We start from the raw sequence: 20,438 nt of genomic DNA, 5'->3' as shown, positions 1-20,438 counted from the left end.
TTAGAAAGGATAAGGCTTTCTTTTCTCCAAGATTGTAGTTTATTGTATTGATGTTTTCTCTCTTGCACCCCTACTGGGGAGTTTTAGGAAGGCATATAGCAGGGCTTGCATCCAAAATGTGGACAAAAACTATTCCAATGCAGATGAAACAGTATTTCTAATTATTCACTCTTGCCAAGTGGTCTATAAAAGATGAGCTTCAGTCATAAGTTTCATGACAAGTAGGAAAATAAATTGTTCAGGATAAGATGCAAATTAAGAACAAAGTTCAGCTGACTACCAGAATATATAATTATATTTTGATATGTCACAGAGTAAGACAGTCTCACTTAATTTAAATTTTGTAAACTTAAAATGTTTGGCTGGAAAAATTATAGCGGAGATGTGTATAAAAACTGTTAATTCTTGAGAAATGTAAATTTGACTTTGAAAAATAAATCCAGAGCAGATTAGGAAAACTCCTCTCTTGATTGCAATTTTAAATTACAACAGTGTACTGATAAGTTTATGATTACATTTATTATGTGGGTGAGCTGGACTGCCCATAAATGCACCACTGTCTGAGGGACAATAAATGCACTTTGAGGGACAAAGATTCTGACATATGGGCTACTGCAGAATACAAAATATATTGCATAATGTGCTGATAACGAGTAAAAAAAATCAATAATGATGGGGGAAAAAACGCAACCAAACCACAACCAAAAAACAAAAAACAAACAAACAAACAAAAAACCAAACCCTAAAAACCAAACCCAAACAAAACAACAAACAGTAAGACTCCTTGAAAATCAATTCCAGCACAAGAAGATTTGAATTCTGGAATACAATAGGTAAGCAAAGGGTGTGTGGCTGCCACTTTGCAACACTTCAAGGGCTGTGCAACATAATTGGTACTGAAAGCCAGCATTCCTAGAGTAACTCACCATTATAGCTGTTAGGAATCTGATTTTGATCTATCATTCCTTGGCTATGCATTTGTATGCATACCTGCTTTCTGAGCATTTGATGTTGTATAGAGATAATCACGTGTGATCTGCATCTGCATGCATGTAAATAGCCTATCACAATGTTGATTAATGAATGTAAAGTCAGCTTTTTATCGGAGCTATTGATCCACTGTAACTCAGCATCTGTGAATGCCAGACTAATGGTAAGCACGTATGTAACATGGATTTAAGTGATCAGTGTTAGAGAATTCTGGCTAAGCAGATCAGCAGATGGAGCACAGTTATTCTAAGCTTTTTGGTATCACTTATTTCATAAATTTAAGCTTGCCCTTAAGTACTTGATTCTCTCTTTAGTTTAAGGCTGGTAGTGTTATACTTTCTTGTTCACAGACACAACATTTGATGGAAAAGCAGTGTTTTTAACTCAAACAATGCAGGCATCTGAGGTCTAGGTTGGATTGCTAGCACAAAGTGGTGGAGTGATAATGCAGAGGTCCTTGTGAGAGTCTTGACAGCAAGGTAGCTCTTTCATCAGTCATAGCATTGCCTTTAGTCCTGTCTGCACAGCAGCACTGGTTTGCTTGTTTGTATCTCAGCTCAGAACAGTGTTGTACAGTTTGGATACAAATCATTCCCCTTCATTTCAACTAAGGGGATCTTAAGACCATAATGTATGATCTTATTTCAAGTTTGCATTCAATGCTGGCTGTCTTTCTCTCTGAATCCTTTCACTGAGCACAGGTGCCTAGGAGACATTCTCAGCAAAGACTGAGGCAAAGGTGGCATTGAGCACCTCATCCTCACACATCTGCTGTCACTATATCACTGACCCCTTTCAACATTGTGCTTGTATTGTTCCTGTTACTTTACAATAAACAGCCTTTTACTACTATTGCAGTACTAGAAGCTCTCTTAGTTTCCCTTGACATCCCTAACAGATTTTAACTACTGTTGAGCTGCACCTTTCCTAACACTTCCTCTTCATGCCTGAGCAATGCTTCTAAATTTCTCATTAACAGCCTCTTCTTGCTTCAAATACTTGCATACTGCTTTTTTTTTTTTTTTTTTTTTTTTTTTTTTTTCTTCCTTACTGGAGTTCCACTATTTGGTCAGGCTGGCCTCCTGAGATATCTGCTTGTTTTCCTAGGAGGCAGGATGGACAGTTCATGTGTTTGGCTAGTGTCCTTTCCAGCCTTCTTGAGCTCCTTCGTCCTTCCAACCTGTTTCCTCCCATACAATCCGATCTACCAGTTCTCTGAATAAGCTGAAAGCTGTTCCCCTAAAGTGCAGGTATAGACTCTGCTTCTTATCTTACTCATTCTCCTCAAGATCTTGAACTCCACCTAGTTCACAGTAATTCCAGACAAACTTACCGTTGGTTATCATATCCTCAACAAGTACTTCCTTGTTTTTGAACAGTTGATCTGACTGTACATAACCCCTGGTTGGTACCAGCACTTATACCAAGAAGTCAGCCATCCTGGTATCATCATTCAAAACAGAATGAACACTAACGATAATGGATTTCTCAAATATAGGTTATGCGCTGAATTATTATAGCTGAGGATCTGGCCAACAAATCTCCATGCCACTCCTGTTAGATTAAAAATATATACTTTAAAATTCTCCAAATAGCATGTCTATAGGCATTTTTGGATGCAATAAGTACTGGAAGGTATTATAATTTCTCAGGGTGGGCCTTAAATCTCACTGCACTTTTTCTTTGAACTAAATTGCTGCTGCTGCGGTGTCACTCTTTCTTTCTTGTGGCTTGGGGAGGAGGAGCAAAGGGAGACTTGAGATACTGCTATCATGTATATCCAACCCTTGCTTTGTTAATCGAACACTGACTACTACTTTTTCTCCCCAGGAAGCACTTTTTAAAGTCTTTAACTGCTATTGAGAACAAAAGGGTAAATGTTCTGTAATGACTGTAAGGTCAGCAAGCAAAAGCAGAAGTTTCTGGAAAAGTTTGAAGGGAAAAAAACTAGCAAAAATCTGTCAAAGGAAGATTACTTTCCCTTGCCTATTGGACAAGATATATTTTTCCAATGTAATGGTGTACCAGTGGCACATATCAATAAATAATACACATCTAGAGTTGACAATTACAATAAAATCATGCATTCAAGCAGATCCTTTGTAGCTCCAAAATCATCACAATGTAGTTTTAAGAGGCTTCTTTTCAAGAAGAAAAGTTTGCGAGATTTTACATTTCTAGCATTCCAACCAAGGAATTAGAGTTCGCTAGAATCTGGTATGTCTGGCAAGGAAGAGAATTTATAGAAAAAAAGAAAATACAAAGAAGGCTGACTGTTTTTCCCATGTAATTTGAGTATATTGGAGCAAGCTCTGTTCATAATTGTCCCTGTGCAGATTAGTTCTTGTTGTGTGGGTAAACTGAAAGCAGAATTTGAGTGGCTATTCTTCAATGTGAATATTCTGCTGTAGTGATCCAGAGGAAAGATCTCATTTCTATAACTGAGAGATGGTGCAGCTTTCTCTGGAGTAGGTCATGAAAATTTCTGTAACTTCTCACTTCTTATGTGTACAGCCTTTTCATTCTAAAAGATTTCTGTAAGAAGTTATCCACAAATGAATAGCAGATAGATAGATTCAAGGATTACAAATAAAGGTCTTTAGGCATATCTTATTCCTTTTCCTTTCCACCGTTATAGTGTTAAAGAAAAGGATAGAAGCTGTAAGAGTCGGCAGACTATTTTCTCTTGTTCAGAGGCAGATGCTCTCATTGAGGCATGGTATCTGATCCTAGCTTTTTCTACAGTGAATCAGTACTCTCACAAAGCTGGTAAGATATCTTTAGAGTTGGAGTACGTCTCCTCTGTGTCAGGGTGTATGCCTTGAGTTGCTCAGGTTTTAAAAGTTAAAATAGGTTCTCCTTTCTAATCTGCAGTGTACCACAGGCCAGAGCCCTGCACCATGCCATACAAACAGACCTTTTATCAAGCTTCATGAAGATACAGGAACTAATTCTAAATGATTTGAATAAAGTACCAGTCTCATATCAGTTAACTTGGTTATCGTCTCTGCACAATGCTGCTTTGTTGACAATAGCAATATCCTTTGAGGGAGAATGGATTCTGCTCATTTCCATGCTGAGAAAAAATACCAGAACTTGTCTCTTAACAGATACTACAAATTCGGCAATTATTGACGTTACTGATTATGGTTCAAGGAAGTTAAAACACTGAGAGAGTTGAAGCACCTGGCTGGGATAAAAAAGCCCTTTTCTTCATGCTTAGATAAACTTCAGTACTAGTTTTCTTGTAGCACTAGTAGCATCTATGTTTTGAAAAAAATAAAGAACAAGGTCATATTTCTTTCCATCTATGTAGTCATTTAAGCCTACTCAAATTGTCCAGTTTCTCAACTTCGACCAGAATGCACTTTGCGTAAGTTTTATGTGAGTTTATGTAAATGCCAGTTTGTTTATTTATCAGTTTATTTATTTATTTATTTTAAGGTGAAACAGTATGCTCTTCCTGGGCCTGTAAGTTGTGCTGCTGCATAGGGTGTAGGGAATAGTTTGTTTTGTAAGCCAGATCTGGAGTCTGAAAAGGTTGCAATATCATTGCTGCCAAAGGATTTTTACATACAGGAGGAACTCCTCTGGTATTCTGAATAATTCTGAAAAGAATATTAATGAAACTAATGTATCTTCACATTTTAATCTTAATTTTCCTGTCATGTTACAGCATGATTTTAAAAAACTACTGTGTGACTTGAGCTCTTTAAAATAATACTAACTTATATTCAGTGAAATATTTTTAATGCACAGTAGCTTCATGATCTCAAAGGTAAATTAATTTTAAAGAGAAATAGTATGAAATGAAATTACTAGTGTCTTGCAGATTAACTTGCAGTGATCCTAATGACTCGAAAATGAAGTCTTATTAATAAAAAATTTCCTTCTCCAATGGAATGTGAAGGTGAAGAAACACTGGGATTTTTATTTCTTCGGGAGGAGGAAGTGTATTTTCATTGTTATCTGAGGAAACTGATTACATCACTGATGCTAAAAGTTGTAGCTAGAAGATTCAATAAAACAGATATCTCGAGGTATTCTAAAGACCACAAACATCGCCTGGTGAGAACTCGCATATTATTATATTATTAAAGCATTTTCTATTACCTTCTGCATTGTACTTCTGTTCAAAAAGTATAAAGTTTGAAATACGCAGACTTGTTTACAAAAGCTTTTGGTTTGTTTTGCCACATATTTTTATCTACATGAATTTCTACAATCAGGAGTGCACCACAAGATAAATGCCTGTCACTGATTTTAGCAGGAGTTAAATACGTGACTATTTTTAAGTACCATGTAATGGGCTGTTCGCATATCTGAATAAACCTAGTAATAGTCTGTTCTAGTGTTTATAACCTACATAATTCTTCGAGTTATGTGTTTCCCATTGCACAGAAGTTTGGAGTTTAATTAATAGGTTTAATACAAATTGGAGAAAAGAATATCTGACTTAAAAAAAAAAAAAAATTCTGACTTTTTCCTGGTTAAAGTTTTCTTAGCAGATGAAGATTTGCCAAGAGTAGTTGTGGTTAGGCATAGATGATTTTTTGTTACTCTCTTGGGGAAAGAGTATCAAAAGCAATGAATATCAATAAGAACTTCCTGAAGCAAAGCTTTTTACTGTGTTATTTAATAAAATAGTTGTGGTGAGGGCTGGGTTTGGTTGTTGGAGCTTTTTTGGTTTTTTGTGTTTTTTTTTTGTTTGGGGTTTTAAGGGTTTTTTGTTGTTGTTGTTTCTTTGTGTGTGTGTTTGGTTTAGCTTGGGGGTTGTGAGAAAGACACTTTCAGCTCAGTATTCTGCTTCCAACAGTTGTTGATGTGTCTGTTTATATAAGAAAGCAGGAAAAACAAACAGATATGTCTTTTACCTCATGTCCTTCATAAAAAGTATCAATCTGGAAATACTCTAGGTTTTTAATTTTATCTTTTATGTGAGCCAGATTCATGGGTGCATCCCAAAATTGAGCTCCGCTAGCAAGAAGTTGAACAGTTTGATGCACTCTGAGAAAACACACTATCTTCCATGTTGCTTGATAATTTCATATGATGCTTCACAGCCCATTTATTAAGGTAAATGGATAGTTTCCTCCACTTCTTTTTATGTCATCCATGATTTTATTTGGACCACTGTCAAGCTTCTCAGTTCTTTCTCTAGGATTAAGAGTCCTATCTTATTTATTCTATAACTTTGATCGCCCTACTCAGCATCTCTTTTGGTATTTATGTCCTTTTTAATACATAAGGATGGAGGTCAGAACTGTGAAAAATATTTGTTATTCACCTGCATCTTGATTTAAGCAGCAGAATCTATTATATTTGATAACTTTCCTTAATTCTAAGCTTTCATTCTTTTTGGCTTTTTGTTTTTGTTTTTGGAGTGCTACTGAACAATAAACTTCTGGAAGCTTCAGAACCCCTCACTGTGTAAGGGAAGACAATATGTATTATTTCTGAGTGTTGCTAAACATATTTCATCTACAGTCACTCAGTACAGAGTAATTATTCTGTAACTCTTACATGTGACCTTCTCAGTTCATGACTAATCAAACTCTCTATTTTTTTCTGAATCCTTATTTTGTCTATTTGAATCTTCTTTGGAACTGAAAAGAGGTTTTTGACTTCTATATTTATACGTAATACACTATAGCACCTCATGGGAGTTATAGTTTGAATACCTTATTCTCCAGGGTGGCACTATTACATCATTTCCCTTGATCAATTCTATGTTCTCCTAAATAAGCATAATGCTCTACTAAATATCACACTAGCTGTATCATCAATTAGACGTTATCATTGTACTGTTGCTGCGTAAACACAATCAGAATTTCAGCAGGGGCATCCAAACTGATTGGAAGGAAGCTTACCTTACCAGGGCTGGACAAAAGATGATTCTGCTTTCCTGTATATATGAAAAACTGTTAGCTGTCTTTAGAGGGACCTGCGACATTTGCACCTTTTCCTTTCATTTCTACATATGGCACTGATTAGAACAAGAAGAAATGCACTGCTACTGCTCGTTGTTACAAAGGTTGCACCCAGAACATGGTTTGCAACTTTTCAATCCTCTGGAATTCAGGATTTGTTCTCTTTTTTTTTTTTTTTTTTTCTAAATCAGATTAGCACCAGATAATTCTAAATTTTAGGCATACTTCTTGTTCTACCACCTGTAAGGACCCTTTTAATATTCAAATTCAAATTCATATTCATAGTTATGTGTGAGAGTCTACCATGACTTCATGCTCCTAAAGATAAGGGTGGAAACATGATGCCTGCCAAATGCTGAGGTCATACTGAAAAAGAATATTAAATCATCTGTTTTTCTGGGGCTCTCTTCTAGTTCAGAATAAAGTGGGGAAAAGTAAGGTAGGTACCAAGCTTATTCCAGGAACTGTGGGCAAAGGAAGACAAACTAAAATTAAAAGAAATGCTCTTTTGTTTTAGCAACATATATGAGACAGGCGACTAGAGAGAAACTGAAGCAAGCTTGGTATTTACTCTGTTTTCTAATTCTGTAATCACCATACCCTGCCAAAATAAGTGATAGCCACTAGTTTATGTATTTTGTTCTGCCTTACTAAACCTTTGAATATCTATAGGAGCTTGTGCTGAAGGTCCCTGTTGTCCAGTATTCTATCTCTCTGACACTGGCTACTGACAGAAGTAGACAATTTGCTGGAATCTTGAAAAGTATCTTAAAATCTGCTTCAAAAGCTAGAGGTGAGAGGTGTGTGTGTGGATGTGTGTATACACATACATACACACATACACACACACTCTACTGGTGCTAGGTCTCGTTTTTTTTGTTTTTTTTTTTTTAATCCTTTTTTCTTTTGTTTTTGCTTATGAAATTTTCAGCCTCTTCTATTTTCATAGAATCATAGAATGCCAGGTTGCGAGGGATTTCAAGGATCATTTGGTCCAACCTTTCTTGGCAAAGCATGGCCTAGACTAGATTTTCCAGTACAAGTTTTGATCAGACCTAAATAATAAATCATTACACTGTATGCAGCAGTTTATGGATCTTTTCAGATGAACTAGATCATATTCATCTTATTCTGATTTCTTCACTTCTACTTGTCTTATCATATACATATATATTCACCTAACTTAAAGGAAACTACTATCACCATAATCTTGCCTCAGTTAGAATCAGCCTAATTTTCTGGAATCTTGTAATACGGTTACTATATAAGAAGAAAAAGTGTCAAGAAAATTGTTTACCACTACTAGACTTAGTACAAGTTGTAAAACATGCAAGTTCCTTTGAAAAAAGTGGATGCGTACACTTGTGTGGGGAAAAGAAATATTCTAGTATTACATATTCCATTCATGTGATTTTCTGTAGGAGATGGAAATATGTGAGAGGTAGGTAATAAAAAGGGGCAATATTTTTCTAGTCTTTCCTTCCTTGGGAAAGGATTGGGATTGGGAAAAACTTAGCAATTCATTCTTATATAAGTTGCTTCTTAAGTAAATATGGTATACTAAACCTGCTTTTATGCTACTTTGAAATATTCTGGGAAGTACTATATTCTGGAAGGCAGTGGTAGTTGAAAAGTCTAGGTCATAGAAATATGAAAATTGTATCTTGTCTATCTTGGTCTTTCCAAACCTGCCTTTTTTTACAGTGAATGCTGTAGAAGCCTTCTGAAATCTGCTTTAGTAAGCTTACAATGAAGCAATATTAAGATATAAATATTTTTTAACCATTAATTAAATCATTAAAAACACACCCTTACATAGAAACACATGCCTTGTAATTAGCAAAAATCCTTTCTTAGAAATTACTGTACTGTAGATAGCTACAAATTATGCATTAATATCTCCCTATTTTAGGATCCTTAAATCAGTTTGAAAGTCTTAAAGAGATTTGTTTGTAACACTTCTGAGCCAATTACTTTATACTTACTTGCTTTTCTTTCTTCCTTCTCCCAGAGGCTTCCACACTACTACAGAATAGGTATTTTGCCTTCTTATTTTTTCCTCTAGCTTCTTGGTAAGTGTAAGTTTTTAAACAAGCCATACTTGCTTTAGAAGAAATAGCTGTATGAACTGACTCAATGGAATCCTTTCATTTTGCTAACCAATATGCTAAATATTCTTGTCTAACTCTGTTGTCACTTGCTTGCTTTCTTTGCATAGGGTAGATGATTTGCACATTTATGAACTGTTGAGCATCTTCCATGCACTACCCTCAGGAGGCTCAATAAAGACATGAAATTATTTCTGCCTAGGTCACATTTATTAATTTCAGTCTCTGCATAAGATTTACATTTTACCACAGTGCAGAAGGAAGAAATTAAGCCAGGGTTAAAGGGGAACATAAATCGTTAGCTTTTGCCAGTTTATATTATCTTCTCTTACCACTCTCTGTGCTTCAGGAAGTTTATCTTCCTGTAATCACCTTCCTGGATGCAGTTGGTAAACAAGAACAATGCAGATAAAAGACAAAATAAACAAACATAAGGTCATGCCTTGCATACTACATCTAGTATAAAATAAACAAAAGAGTTTGATTGAAGTTACCAATTAAAATACTGGAACTGCTTAAAATGGGGTAACTCATTCAAGAGTGATTGGGGAGATCTGGGGTCAGCTGGTGGATTGAATTCTCTCCATAGGCATGCAGATTTAGACCTCAGCTTATGGAAGGAAGAATCTTGATACATTCATTACAGAAGACCAGGCGATGTTAACCGAAAGCACAATCAAGGAAAAAAATTTGCAATGTAAAGTTTATTTAAGAAAAAAAAAAGTTCTGGCCAGCCTGTATTCTCTAAAATCGAAGCCTAATCTGTAACTAAGGTAAAAAGATAGAAACAGCATTTTCTGTGGTGTTCAGTGACAAATTGTACATAATGATTGGCAAGGTCTCTGTAGCAATACTGTATTTTGTAAAAAACAATGGCGAGGGGGTTCAGTTTGGATCCCTCTCCCCACAGATTTATTTTTCACATATTGCAACTGATGCAAATCCCAACTTAATGGCTGTTTTGGAGCCTGCTTTTTTAAAACAAACAAAAAAGTAGTGTGTGAGCCAGACAGCTAAGGGATTAAATCTTTCTACTTCTTAGACATTCCTTCTTGAGGAGGGCTTTTTCTTGATCTATTGTTATGCCAAGATGGATAATTTGATTCACAGCTAGAAAGAGCTGGAGGTTTAATTTCAAATTTTGCTCTGAAATGCTGCATTACTTGTATTATTCTTTTCACCATAGATGCTTTACTGTCATTTTAGTATTTGTTAATATTTCTAAACTTGTAAAAAAATAACAACTTTGCTGATAATTAGAAAATTGCCATTCCATAATGGAAATACCTAAGCTTTTACTTAAGACTTGTTTTTCCGTTTAATATGAAGGTTTTAAACACACATTAATAAGAAGCCCTTTTGAACAGCAATCAGAAATGGCTAGCATTACAAGTAAGTACTTTATTTCTACTGCTGTATGCTACGTATAGCTGTATGCTGTCCTGAGTGATAATAATCTCTACTGAATTTCACTCTGTAGACAGTAAAACCCTCAGCTGAAGATGTGGCCAGTTACAAAGCCAGTTTCATCTTTGCCATGCAAAATATAGGTTAAATATGCAAACTAACTTGTCATTTAATCCAGCAAAAGTGGAATAGCCTGTTAGAGAAAGTACACTGGAAAATGGGCAACCAGTTGAACATGTTATATTTTAATTTGCAGAGACAAAAATGACAAGCAATTTATTTACATAAAACTGTACAAAAGCAAATTAAATTATGTAAATATTTCATAAATAGAGGTGGACTAGCATTTAATACATTTTGTCATGTTTAGCATAGTTGCGTGCATAGTGACTCATAATAAACAATGATAAATTGTTCTCTGCTTCACTATCAACATCCAAGTTGCAGAACAATAGTCAATGATTAATATTACAAACAGATCATACCACACTGAATGCAAGTGCTTTAAAATTTAGGAAAAAGTTGTCTGAAAGCATACCCCAGGTAGACGACGAATGTTGTCTTCTTCGTTATGTTTATGATCTTCAGTCAATAATATAGCTTATTTGATGTACTTTCATGTATATTGCTATTTCATCTCCTTCATTCCTTAAAGAAACACTTATCACCAAGGAAACAAAAAGAAAAACATTTCGTTGCTCAAGTACCTTATAGTGTTTGGTGATGGCTGGATTTATGGCAAGGTCTTTATCCATGTTCTTTATCTTCCTGCTTGACAACTTCCTAGGGTAGCCTTTCAGCCAATCATTTCAATCCCATTTATGTTCTTTCCCCACGTAAAAATAATGTTTAACTTTTCCTGAAACTCAGGCAGCAGGCCAGTCAGAAACCATATTGAATAAACATAGTGGATCTGAGATTCAGAATGAGCATTAGATTTTAGACCAAACATATAAAGTTCTATATTAATGCATCAATCTATGAAGGTGCCCTAATGTAAAATACATGCAAAGCTCATTGGAGTTTCCCATAGATGGAAATAAAAGGATGATTTCTATACTGTATGAGTGAAATGTGATAATGGCTAAAAGCAATTAAAAAAAAAAGTCAGTTTTTCATGGCAACATGAACTGCTAACACCTTGCTAAATAATTATAATATAGACTGACCACAGCTTTCCAGGCAGCAGAATTAAAAACAAATAAAAACAATCCCAAACCCTACACAAATAGTAATTAAAAAAAAAAAATCCTCAAGACCTACTTAAACCACAGCCTTTTGTTAATAATGCTTAAGACTGGTCCATCAACTGAGTTTGGCAAAAGGCTTGTTTTTAAATATATTATTTATAATTTCTGAGAAAATAAGCACAGGTAAATATACAGGTTCAAAAATGTTGGGAATAGCCCCTTATCCCTCAGTGTCCAAACCCAACTACCATTTTACCATAATAATAGGTATAAAAGGCACAGTTGCATATTTTGCATTCACCCTAATTATTTTTCATAGTTTTATTTGTTTATTTTTATACAAAAGCACTCTATTTATGGAGTGGCACCAGATTTAACCTATTTCAAATAAAGAGAAAAAATACAAACACAAAATGTATTTTGTGTATCATGCCAGGTCAGAAGAGTAATCAGCATATTAATAGTAGCTAGTTCCACTAGAATTACTGTGAATACTTACAGTAGATAGATAGAATTTTAAAAAAAAACACTTTCACACCGATTTTAGATCTAAAGGAGATGCACAAGCGTAAAGTATTCAATGACTGTCTTATGTGGTGCAAAAATTGGTGAGTGACTGCTGATCCATTTAATCTGAAAGACTTCTATGACCTGTATTATTAGCCTTTGTAGAAAAAGTGTCTAAGAATATATGGAATCAAGCTACCTAATTCCTTTTTGTGTGTGTATTACTAAATAAAACCTTATTAAAGGAAATTTTGTTGAACATTTTTGTTATGCAATTGTGTAATCTGTTGAAACGTGCAAGAAAAATGTGTTTACATTACATAAGCATTTTTAGAAGCATTTTTAAGCAGGTACTTATTATACAAAGCAGCAACTGCTGTATGCAGTCTCATAACAATGTACTAGTTTGCATCTCTCCATATTACTTAAATTGTTAAACATAAAAATGTTCAATCATTATTAATCTTTGATTTTAATATTTTCTTTCTAAAATGTGCCCATTCATCATAACTGCTATACACAAACTAATGTTACTTGAAGAAAGTAAGCTTGAGGGGGGAGAATGAAATAGCCAATAATGGCACATATGAATTCAAAAGATAAATGTGATGAGTTGTATTGATTTACCAACCTCTACTTTAGAATTTTTAAGGTTATTTCTATGCAATTTTTCAAAGCAAGAAACTACCCAAACTACATTGTGACTACAGTATACTAGAGAGCCATCTAGCCATGCCTTAACACCAGGTTAAACAGCCAGGGATCTGAATGCTTTCCCCTTCCTTGAGCTGTCCTTGCTGTGTTTGATTGTTGCTTTTGTCTGAATGTCTGATCTCAGTCTATCATTATTACTACAGCTTCAGCTACAAAGCAACTGGTTCAAGTTGTGCATGTTTTTTTGCTTTTATTGCACAAAAACCTATTTAATTTCCTCTTCCTTTCAAGAAGTACTCACCATGAGAATTGTTACAGCCCAGAGCTCTTGCACATCATGGTGGTGGTAGCTTGGACTCCTCTTAATTTATCTTGACCTGCTAGGCAAGTATGATGCCACTGTTTATCAGACCATTTTCTATCTAGCCTAAATGTTCTGAGTCTTGATTCCATTTAGCATTGCACTTCTCTTGGCTTTAATGCACTTGTGTTTCAAGACAACCTTCATTTTATCTTTGATATAATTGAAGTTATTGTTAATCTGCAACAGTGATGACAAAAGACTTAGGATTCATTCCTTGCACTATGAAAAGAAGTTTTTGTATTTGACTTGTAATATTCTCTTGTCACTGTATCATCCCATTATCCACACTTTCCATCCCACCAAGCATTCTCATTAACACAGCCTTCTATTATTACTGTTAGTTTTTAATCACGATCTTAAAAATTCCCTGGAACTAGCATATGCAGCATATCATATGCAGCATCTGCTGCAACATACTATGTCATTACAAAAAAGCCCCATATCAGTTCCTTTGGGCATTCAACTGGACTGTACTAGGAAAAAAAATTGTCATCTGGGCTTGTGAACTGTGCTGCTGTGCAAAATGTAGCTGAAGGTATGTTATGACTGCATGTGTGTATTTGTAAATATATTAGTTTCCTAAGCCAAGCCCCAATACTTAGCAGTTCCCCTGATCCGTTGGGTGATCTTTGGCCTTTTTGTTATTATGATCTTCCCAGCTAGATGTTAGTCTTGCCCCAAATAATTATTTCAACAGTTTATCATTAATATCCTACAGTATATGTGTTACTAATTGTGTTTATGTTGAAGTAATCATTACAGAGAACGAGAGAATGAGAGAAAGAGACACAAGCAAGAACACATTTGTTCTATGGACTAAACAGAACCAGAGTTCATGAATCATAGGAAAATATGCCATGCTTTTGACTGCAGTCCCAGGCTGAATGTATTTCTGTTGCTTCCAGCCTCAGATGAGAGGTGAGAATATTAAAGCTGTGGTCTTCACAAAGTGCCTATTAATGAGTATTGGTTTATATTTATCTCCATATCTGTACGGTTTCTGAAGGATTGTCCCTGGTGGGGATCAGCAATATTCAGATGATATGTTTTGAATATATTTTCCCTGACCTGTTATCCTCAACAAGCCAGATGACAATCAAACAAAATGAGTGGCTTAACTCATGCTTCTGCAGAGGGGAAACAAGTGTGTTGTGTTCTTTTTAATCAAGCTTGTTACTATGGGAGGAATTCGCAACCATAGATTTAGGAAAATAAAAATCAGAGAGGAGGAATTAGACATGCAAGTAACAACATTTTCTACATTGTACAATATGGTCGGGCAGACAGTATAATTAAATGTCTGCTATGGAGGCAGAAGTGGCAGCAGGATCTTTTGTTTCTTTGGTGGCCCCCTCTTTTTTTGTCTGTTTTTTTTTTATTATTATTATTATTTTATTAAAATTGTTTCCATTTTAGGACTTTTGCCCCTTTTCTTTCTTATAAATGAAGCTGCTCTTTATGTAGGCTGTTCTTTAGCCTACAGGTAAACTTCTCTTCTAGTTAGAGTATTGACAGGAGATGGCTTGTATTCCCCTGTCTGTGTAAGGGGGATATCCTCTGGATTGCCATCTTCATTTTTGCTGAAACTAGCCGCACTGAAGTTCTCATAGGATGAGGTCAACTTTTTGTTAAGGAGGTTTCTGTTTCGATCACCCATGAGGGAAGCTTCTCCATTGGCCAGCTTTTCCTGACTGCCCCGTTCATCGACAGGCATAAAAGTGGAGAGTTTTGGCTGGCTCTTCTGCTTTCTTTCCGGAGAAGTGCGAACTGGCATCCAGCAGGAGTCCGAGTGGCCATATTCATCACACTCTCGGGTACACTTCCCTGTCAGGGCTACATCTGGTAAGGGCCTTGAATCTGAAAGTAAAATAGAGTTGTCTTTACAAATGAATAATATTACAATAACTTCTAGTGAAACTGAGAATCTTTAAATTCACAAAAGGTATCTTTAAAGGTCTTGGTATGAATGTTGCAATACATTCCTCAATAATAGACTTTTTTTAAATTGCATGTGCACATGGACAGCAAGCATATCTGTATAGATATCCTCAACCTCAAGAACTGAAAATAAAACTTTAAAGCCACTCTTTGTACTTTTAAATAAATCTCAAAAGCATTTGGTATTGAATGAATTTTTTATGTCTGAGTCAACTAAGCACTTAATTCCATACAGCCAACTTTACTGAAATTATTAAAAATACCTTTCTTTGATTTTTTCTAAAGAATGTTTTACATTTACATGAAAAGAACCTGAGGGCCTGCACCCTCAAAATAGTTATGGCCATGTTCAATGCCCTGCAAGTGAAAGCTCTGTTACTGACAATGGAACTCAATATGCTCATAACATAAATATCTGCTTGTATTTCTGACGACTGGGCATTCATTGTTAGTACAAAAACTGTTGTATGAATTGCACAACCAATAATTAGTTGAAGCATACAAAACCCCTTGGTTATAAACTTAATCTAACATGTATGGATAAAACTGTTCTGTGTGTGTATGTACTTGTAAGAGCTTTCACTGAAAACTAGCAAAGTTCAGGGGACTGCAGGATTTACTCCTACCTGACAAAAACACAGTTTGTAATTTTTGCATTTTGATACTCTCATTATAACTGAATTAAAAAGCTACCTCAACTGTTTTAAATAACAATTAAGATTCAAAACCTTACTTTTATTCAGTTATATCATACTTTATGATCTACAGGAAATAGCTGGAGCTGCCTACAAAGCAACAACATGATATTCAAATAGTTAAAGTTGACAAAGAACAAAAATTGACAAGTAAATTAATTTTCCAGTTTATTTGATATGGCTTTCATATGATATGACTTACTTGATGACACTTTCAAGGTTTCTTTTATAAAAAAAAAAAAAATCTTAAAAAGGAGGAAAGAGCTTCAACATGGAAATGCGGTAAGGTACTTCATAGGGGCTGTGGCAATTTTTTACCTTCTCACTACAACACCCACATTTATATGAACAGTAGTTCTACCAGTTATCCTTATAAAATACCTTTCAAAGGCCTATTTAGCCTTCATTTTGTTACTTCTATTTTGCCTATTATTTCTTTGATTTTGGCTCCTGGATGGTTTTCTTTATTAGTGACAATTCCATCTATGAAATTTTTACAAATTCATATAAAGATGACTGCTGAGATGAAAAAAAAAAAAAAAAGAGAAAAGAGCAACCCCAAATCCTTTGCCTTTTCCAGAGTAAACTGTTTTAATTTAAAGTATTTGCAACAGGTGTTCGCAGAGAAAGAATGTTTCGTTTAAGTATGTGCAGATTTAATTCTGATAGAATTGCAAAAGCTTTTGAGTCAGGTTTATATTCATCCTGTCCTGATTTTCTCATGCATTTAAGCATTCATTTAATTAGCAATTTCTTGCAGTATTGTAAAAAATATGTATATTATTTATTATTAACAGTTGCCAACATTTTGTGGAATCTGCTGTACTGTATAGTATTTCTTATTTCAATATGGAATTGATTTTAATGAGGAGAACAGTACTGATGGTTAGATAACTGAGTAACTGTATCTGTAAAGTGTAAGGCTGGGAGGAAGAAACTGAGGGATTTTCCTCTCCCTGCCCCCAGTTTTACATTTTAAGGCTTTTGTACTTAGACTTAGCTATGATTCCTTCATTGTTTCAATGAAAAATGTAAAGCTTATGGACAGTTATCAGCCCATCAGTTTTCAAGATGACTGTGTTCTGCAGACAGAGACAGAAGATGGGAACTGTAACAGGAAAATTCTCCATTGTCAGGTAAATCTAGCATTATTCTGGCAATCTCTAAATGTAACAAGCTTAATTAACTGCTGAGCTGAACCTAATGTGCATTAATTTTTTTTAAATAGAAAAACCCTTTTAATATTTTTATAACAGAGCAAATCCTGTTTCCATGTAAATCTCAATAAACTCTTCAAACAGCATCTTATTTCCAAAAAATTACCATTAAACATAACGTTTACTCCTAATATTTCGATTATTATACTAACAAATGCTTATCAAAGCAACAGGTGTGAACTTTATTTAACACATAGGAGTATGTGTTTATTGGAAAGGGGGTTTTATTGTTGTTCATTTGTTTTTGCAGATGTCCTGGGTTCAGCAGCAGCAGTCAGTTTTTCTTCTTCTTAGTACCTGGTGCAGTGCTGTGGTTTTGACTTTCGGCCTGGGAAAATATTGATAAAGCTGATGTTTTCAGTTGCTGGTCAGAATGTTTATCCTGACCAAGGACTTTGTGAGTCTCATGCTCTGCCAGGGAGGAGGAGAAGCCGGGAGGAAGCAGGGACAGGACACCTGACCCAAACTAGCCAAAGAGGTATTCCATACCATAGCACGTCATGCCCAGGATGTAGAACTGAGAGTTCCCGGAAGGGCTGGATCATGGCAGGGTGGGGGTGAGGTACCGGTTGGTGAGCGGTTGTATTCTCTTCCTTGTTATTTCCTTTATCATTATTCTTATTGGTGGTAGCAGTAGTGATTTGTGTTATACCTTAGTTATTAAACTGTTCTTATCTCAACCTGTGGGAGTTGCATTCTTTTGATTCTCCTCCCCGTCCCTCCAGGAGCGGAGGGAAGAAAGGTGGGGGGGGAAGTGGACTTCGTGGTTCTGATTTACAGCCGGGGCTTAAACCACGACAGCAGATTGTAACAGCTGATGTCTCCTTATATCTGATGGTTTCTTTTTAATGTGAACAAATACTGAGTCAGCATTACTTGGGTTGATAAAAAATTTTTTCCTCACTAGTGGTCACATGCTTAATGTTTTGTATTTTAGCACATCCCCTGCTCAATTCTGGACAAACATTAGAATTTGTCATTGTAAAGCATAAATACTTGCTGTACAATTCAGCCTTATAGTGTTCTTTTACGAAGTGACAGCTTCGAAGTCAGCATGTGGCTGGCTTGCCCTGTTGGGTTGTGTGATAAATTTTATCTTCACAACCACAAAAGAGCTCAGAGAGACCCAGGCAGGTAAAAACTAGCTTAAATAATACTTTGATGAGCTATTCCAAGGCCCATCACAAAGGCCATCAGCCCATCAGAGGTCCATCTGCCCAGGCCCAGGGTAGCCCAGGGCCTGTATATAGTGGCAGATAGGAACCCAAATCAAGGACTAGGGAAAGCCTAGCAGAGCCATCTGATCCACTGTCCAGGTGTGAAACCTATCACTGTGAGTCATTGGCAGCTGCTCTCCAGACCACTTTTGTGTCTTAACAGGGAGATTACTGCCTAAGGTATGTAAGACACATTATGGGATATGTCAGAAAAGTAGTCTGGGATAGTGCAGGACTTATGCAATATTTAGGGGAGGAACCAAAATGGGAACAAGTGAGGGTTTTAAATGATTTGTGGAGGAACAAAAGTGGGAAAACAGAGATATAAGGGGATAAAAGGGCCAGTCACATATAAATAGTTGTTGATTAACAAGTTTGTCTGGTGTGTCCTGTACCTGATCAACACTGCTCATCCTATCTTCCTATTAAATTCCTTCCTAATTTTTTCCTGTGTATGAGCTCTTTGTGTGCATATATGTGTATGCATATATGTGCGTCTGCTCTCACTACTGGGCTTCCATCCTGTCCAGCCAGAGAAGGGAACAGAATGAGGCCACTGGTGCTGTGGCCTCACTGGTCTGTGTTCATGTGAGTGCTCCGAGTGTCTGTGGTCTGTGTGGCCAACTGTGTATATATTTGATATATGTGTGTGCTCTGTGTGCGTGCCTACTGGGAAAACATCCTCATCTTTGATACTGGTTGGACGTTGGGACATGGAGCAGTAGCCTTGTCTCCCTCAGGCTGTCAGATCTGGTGTGATATATTTTCCTCTAAAACACTCTTCAATTAATATTTGGCACATACAGTTAATGTAGCTTTCTACTCCGTTGCTTTCTTGCATCTCTTCCAAGAACTTGAATCAGTACAGCATTTAAGCATGCATTAATTCTAACATGTTTTGAAACCTGTTGCATTTTAACTGCTCTTCTGCTTAAAAAAACAGACATAACATCAGCATTCAGCTGGGGAAAAGCAGTGAAGGGAAGGACAGAATGTTTTGTATGTTTGTGTATTATTTCAGAATATGAGTAAAATATTCAGTGCTGTGGGGACTAAATTATTACCAGTACCTAAACTAGTCAGTTAAGAAAAACTTGGGTACTTTCTGTACCCTGCAGTAGATAACAGAGATTCAACCATTGTTTTGAATAAACTGCCACACCACTTTAACTACAAAGTAATTAACTGTATTTTTCCTAATTCCCTGAATTGATCTTCTTTTGCAAAGTAGTGTCTTTATGCCCCACTTTTTACATTTTCTAGTTGTGAAGAATCTCTGAATTTGAAAAAAAAAACCCTACAACCTCTTGTCCTCTAGCAAAATTTACATCCAAGTATATCTGTCTCTAAGTGATGTGCTTTTTTAAGTATTTCTCAGTTTAAAAGTTAAACACTTTAGTAGCAACCACACTGCCAGCTGACAAACCTAATGGAATATGACACAGCAAAGAGTTTGTCAGCACAACTGGCAAAACATCAAAGAAAAGTATAACAGATTTCTACCAGTTACATATCTGGAAACTTAAATAAATGCTTAAAATGCCAGTTATTAGTATACAAATTTTATCATAACGTTAATTAGTCAGAAAGTAAACCTGGAAGGATAGTATTTCTCATCATATGCAAATTTGCAGATTTGGGTTTAGGTTTTAACTGCTTATACATAGACTACTCAAATTTAAGCTTCTATTTGCGTAAAATTATCTTTGGAATTACAATGGAAAACATTACTTTCAAACATATCTTCTTCTTATGATGTCTCTACATCAGTACTAGCTATTGCTTGACTATTTACAAAGGCATTGAAAGCCCACTCCCTAAAATGCAGATATTTAGACACGTTTTTAGTTGCACATGCTAATGGATACTTCAGATGTGAATATTTATGAAGCAGATTTCACTTGCAACTGCTCAGATTTCATCTTAAAAAAACCTGGAGAGCATTAATTTATGGGGTCTTGCAACCTATTTCTTCATTGCATCTGATATAAGCTTCCACCACCAATTTCCAAAGCTAGCTGATAACTATAATTAATTTCTGAGAGGGTGATAGCTTATGTTTTCCATAAAACTTTGTACAACAGCATTCAAATGAATGGAGTTATTTATAAGCATGCTCATGTTTCTGCTGATTGTCGCTGACTCACTTTAGGGCCAGAAGGATTGCCTGTTATCAAAAATGGAAGGCAACTACCATGGCAGTGTGGAGAGAGCAAACATG

At 35.7% G+C, this 20,438-nt stretch overlaps 1 protein-coding gene across 3 annotated transcripts in view; it reads right to left on the bottom strand.

Annotated features, from left to right (window-relative positions):
- Positions 1 to 14,154: 14,154 nt before the first annotated feature.
- The window catches only part of PCDH7 (protocadherin 7), a gene marked incomplete at its 5' end in the record, with an annotated part of 309,969 nt that continues 303,685 nt past the window's right edge, over positions 14,155 to 20,438 (bottom strand). For all 3 annotated transcript variants that reach the window (XM_080612207.1, XM_080612208.1, XM_080612209.1), the window contains one exon: positions 14,155 to 15,007. In XM_080612207.1, the coding sequence (XP_080468333.1) occupies positions 14,628 to 15,007 (380 nt within the window). In that variant the 3' untranslated portion in view covers positions 14,155 to 14,627. The remainder of the gene's footprint in view (positions 15,008 to 20,438) is intronic.

The sequence above is a fragment of the Psittacula echo genome (genome assembly GCF_963264785.1).
Source record: "Psittacula echo genome assembly, chromosome: 1".
Taxonomy (NCBI): domain Eukaryota; kingdom Metazoa; phylum Chordata; class Aves; order Psittaciformes; family Psittacidae; genus Psittacula; species Psittacula echo.
Note: the sequence above shows the minus strand (reverse complement) of the source record. Positions and strands in the feature narration are given on the sequence as shown.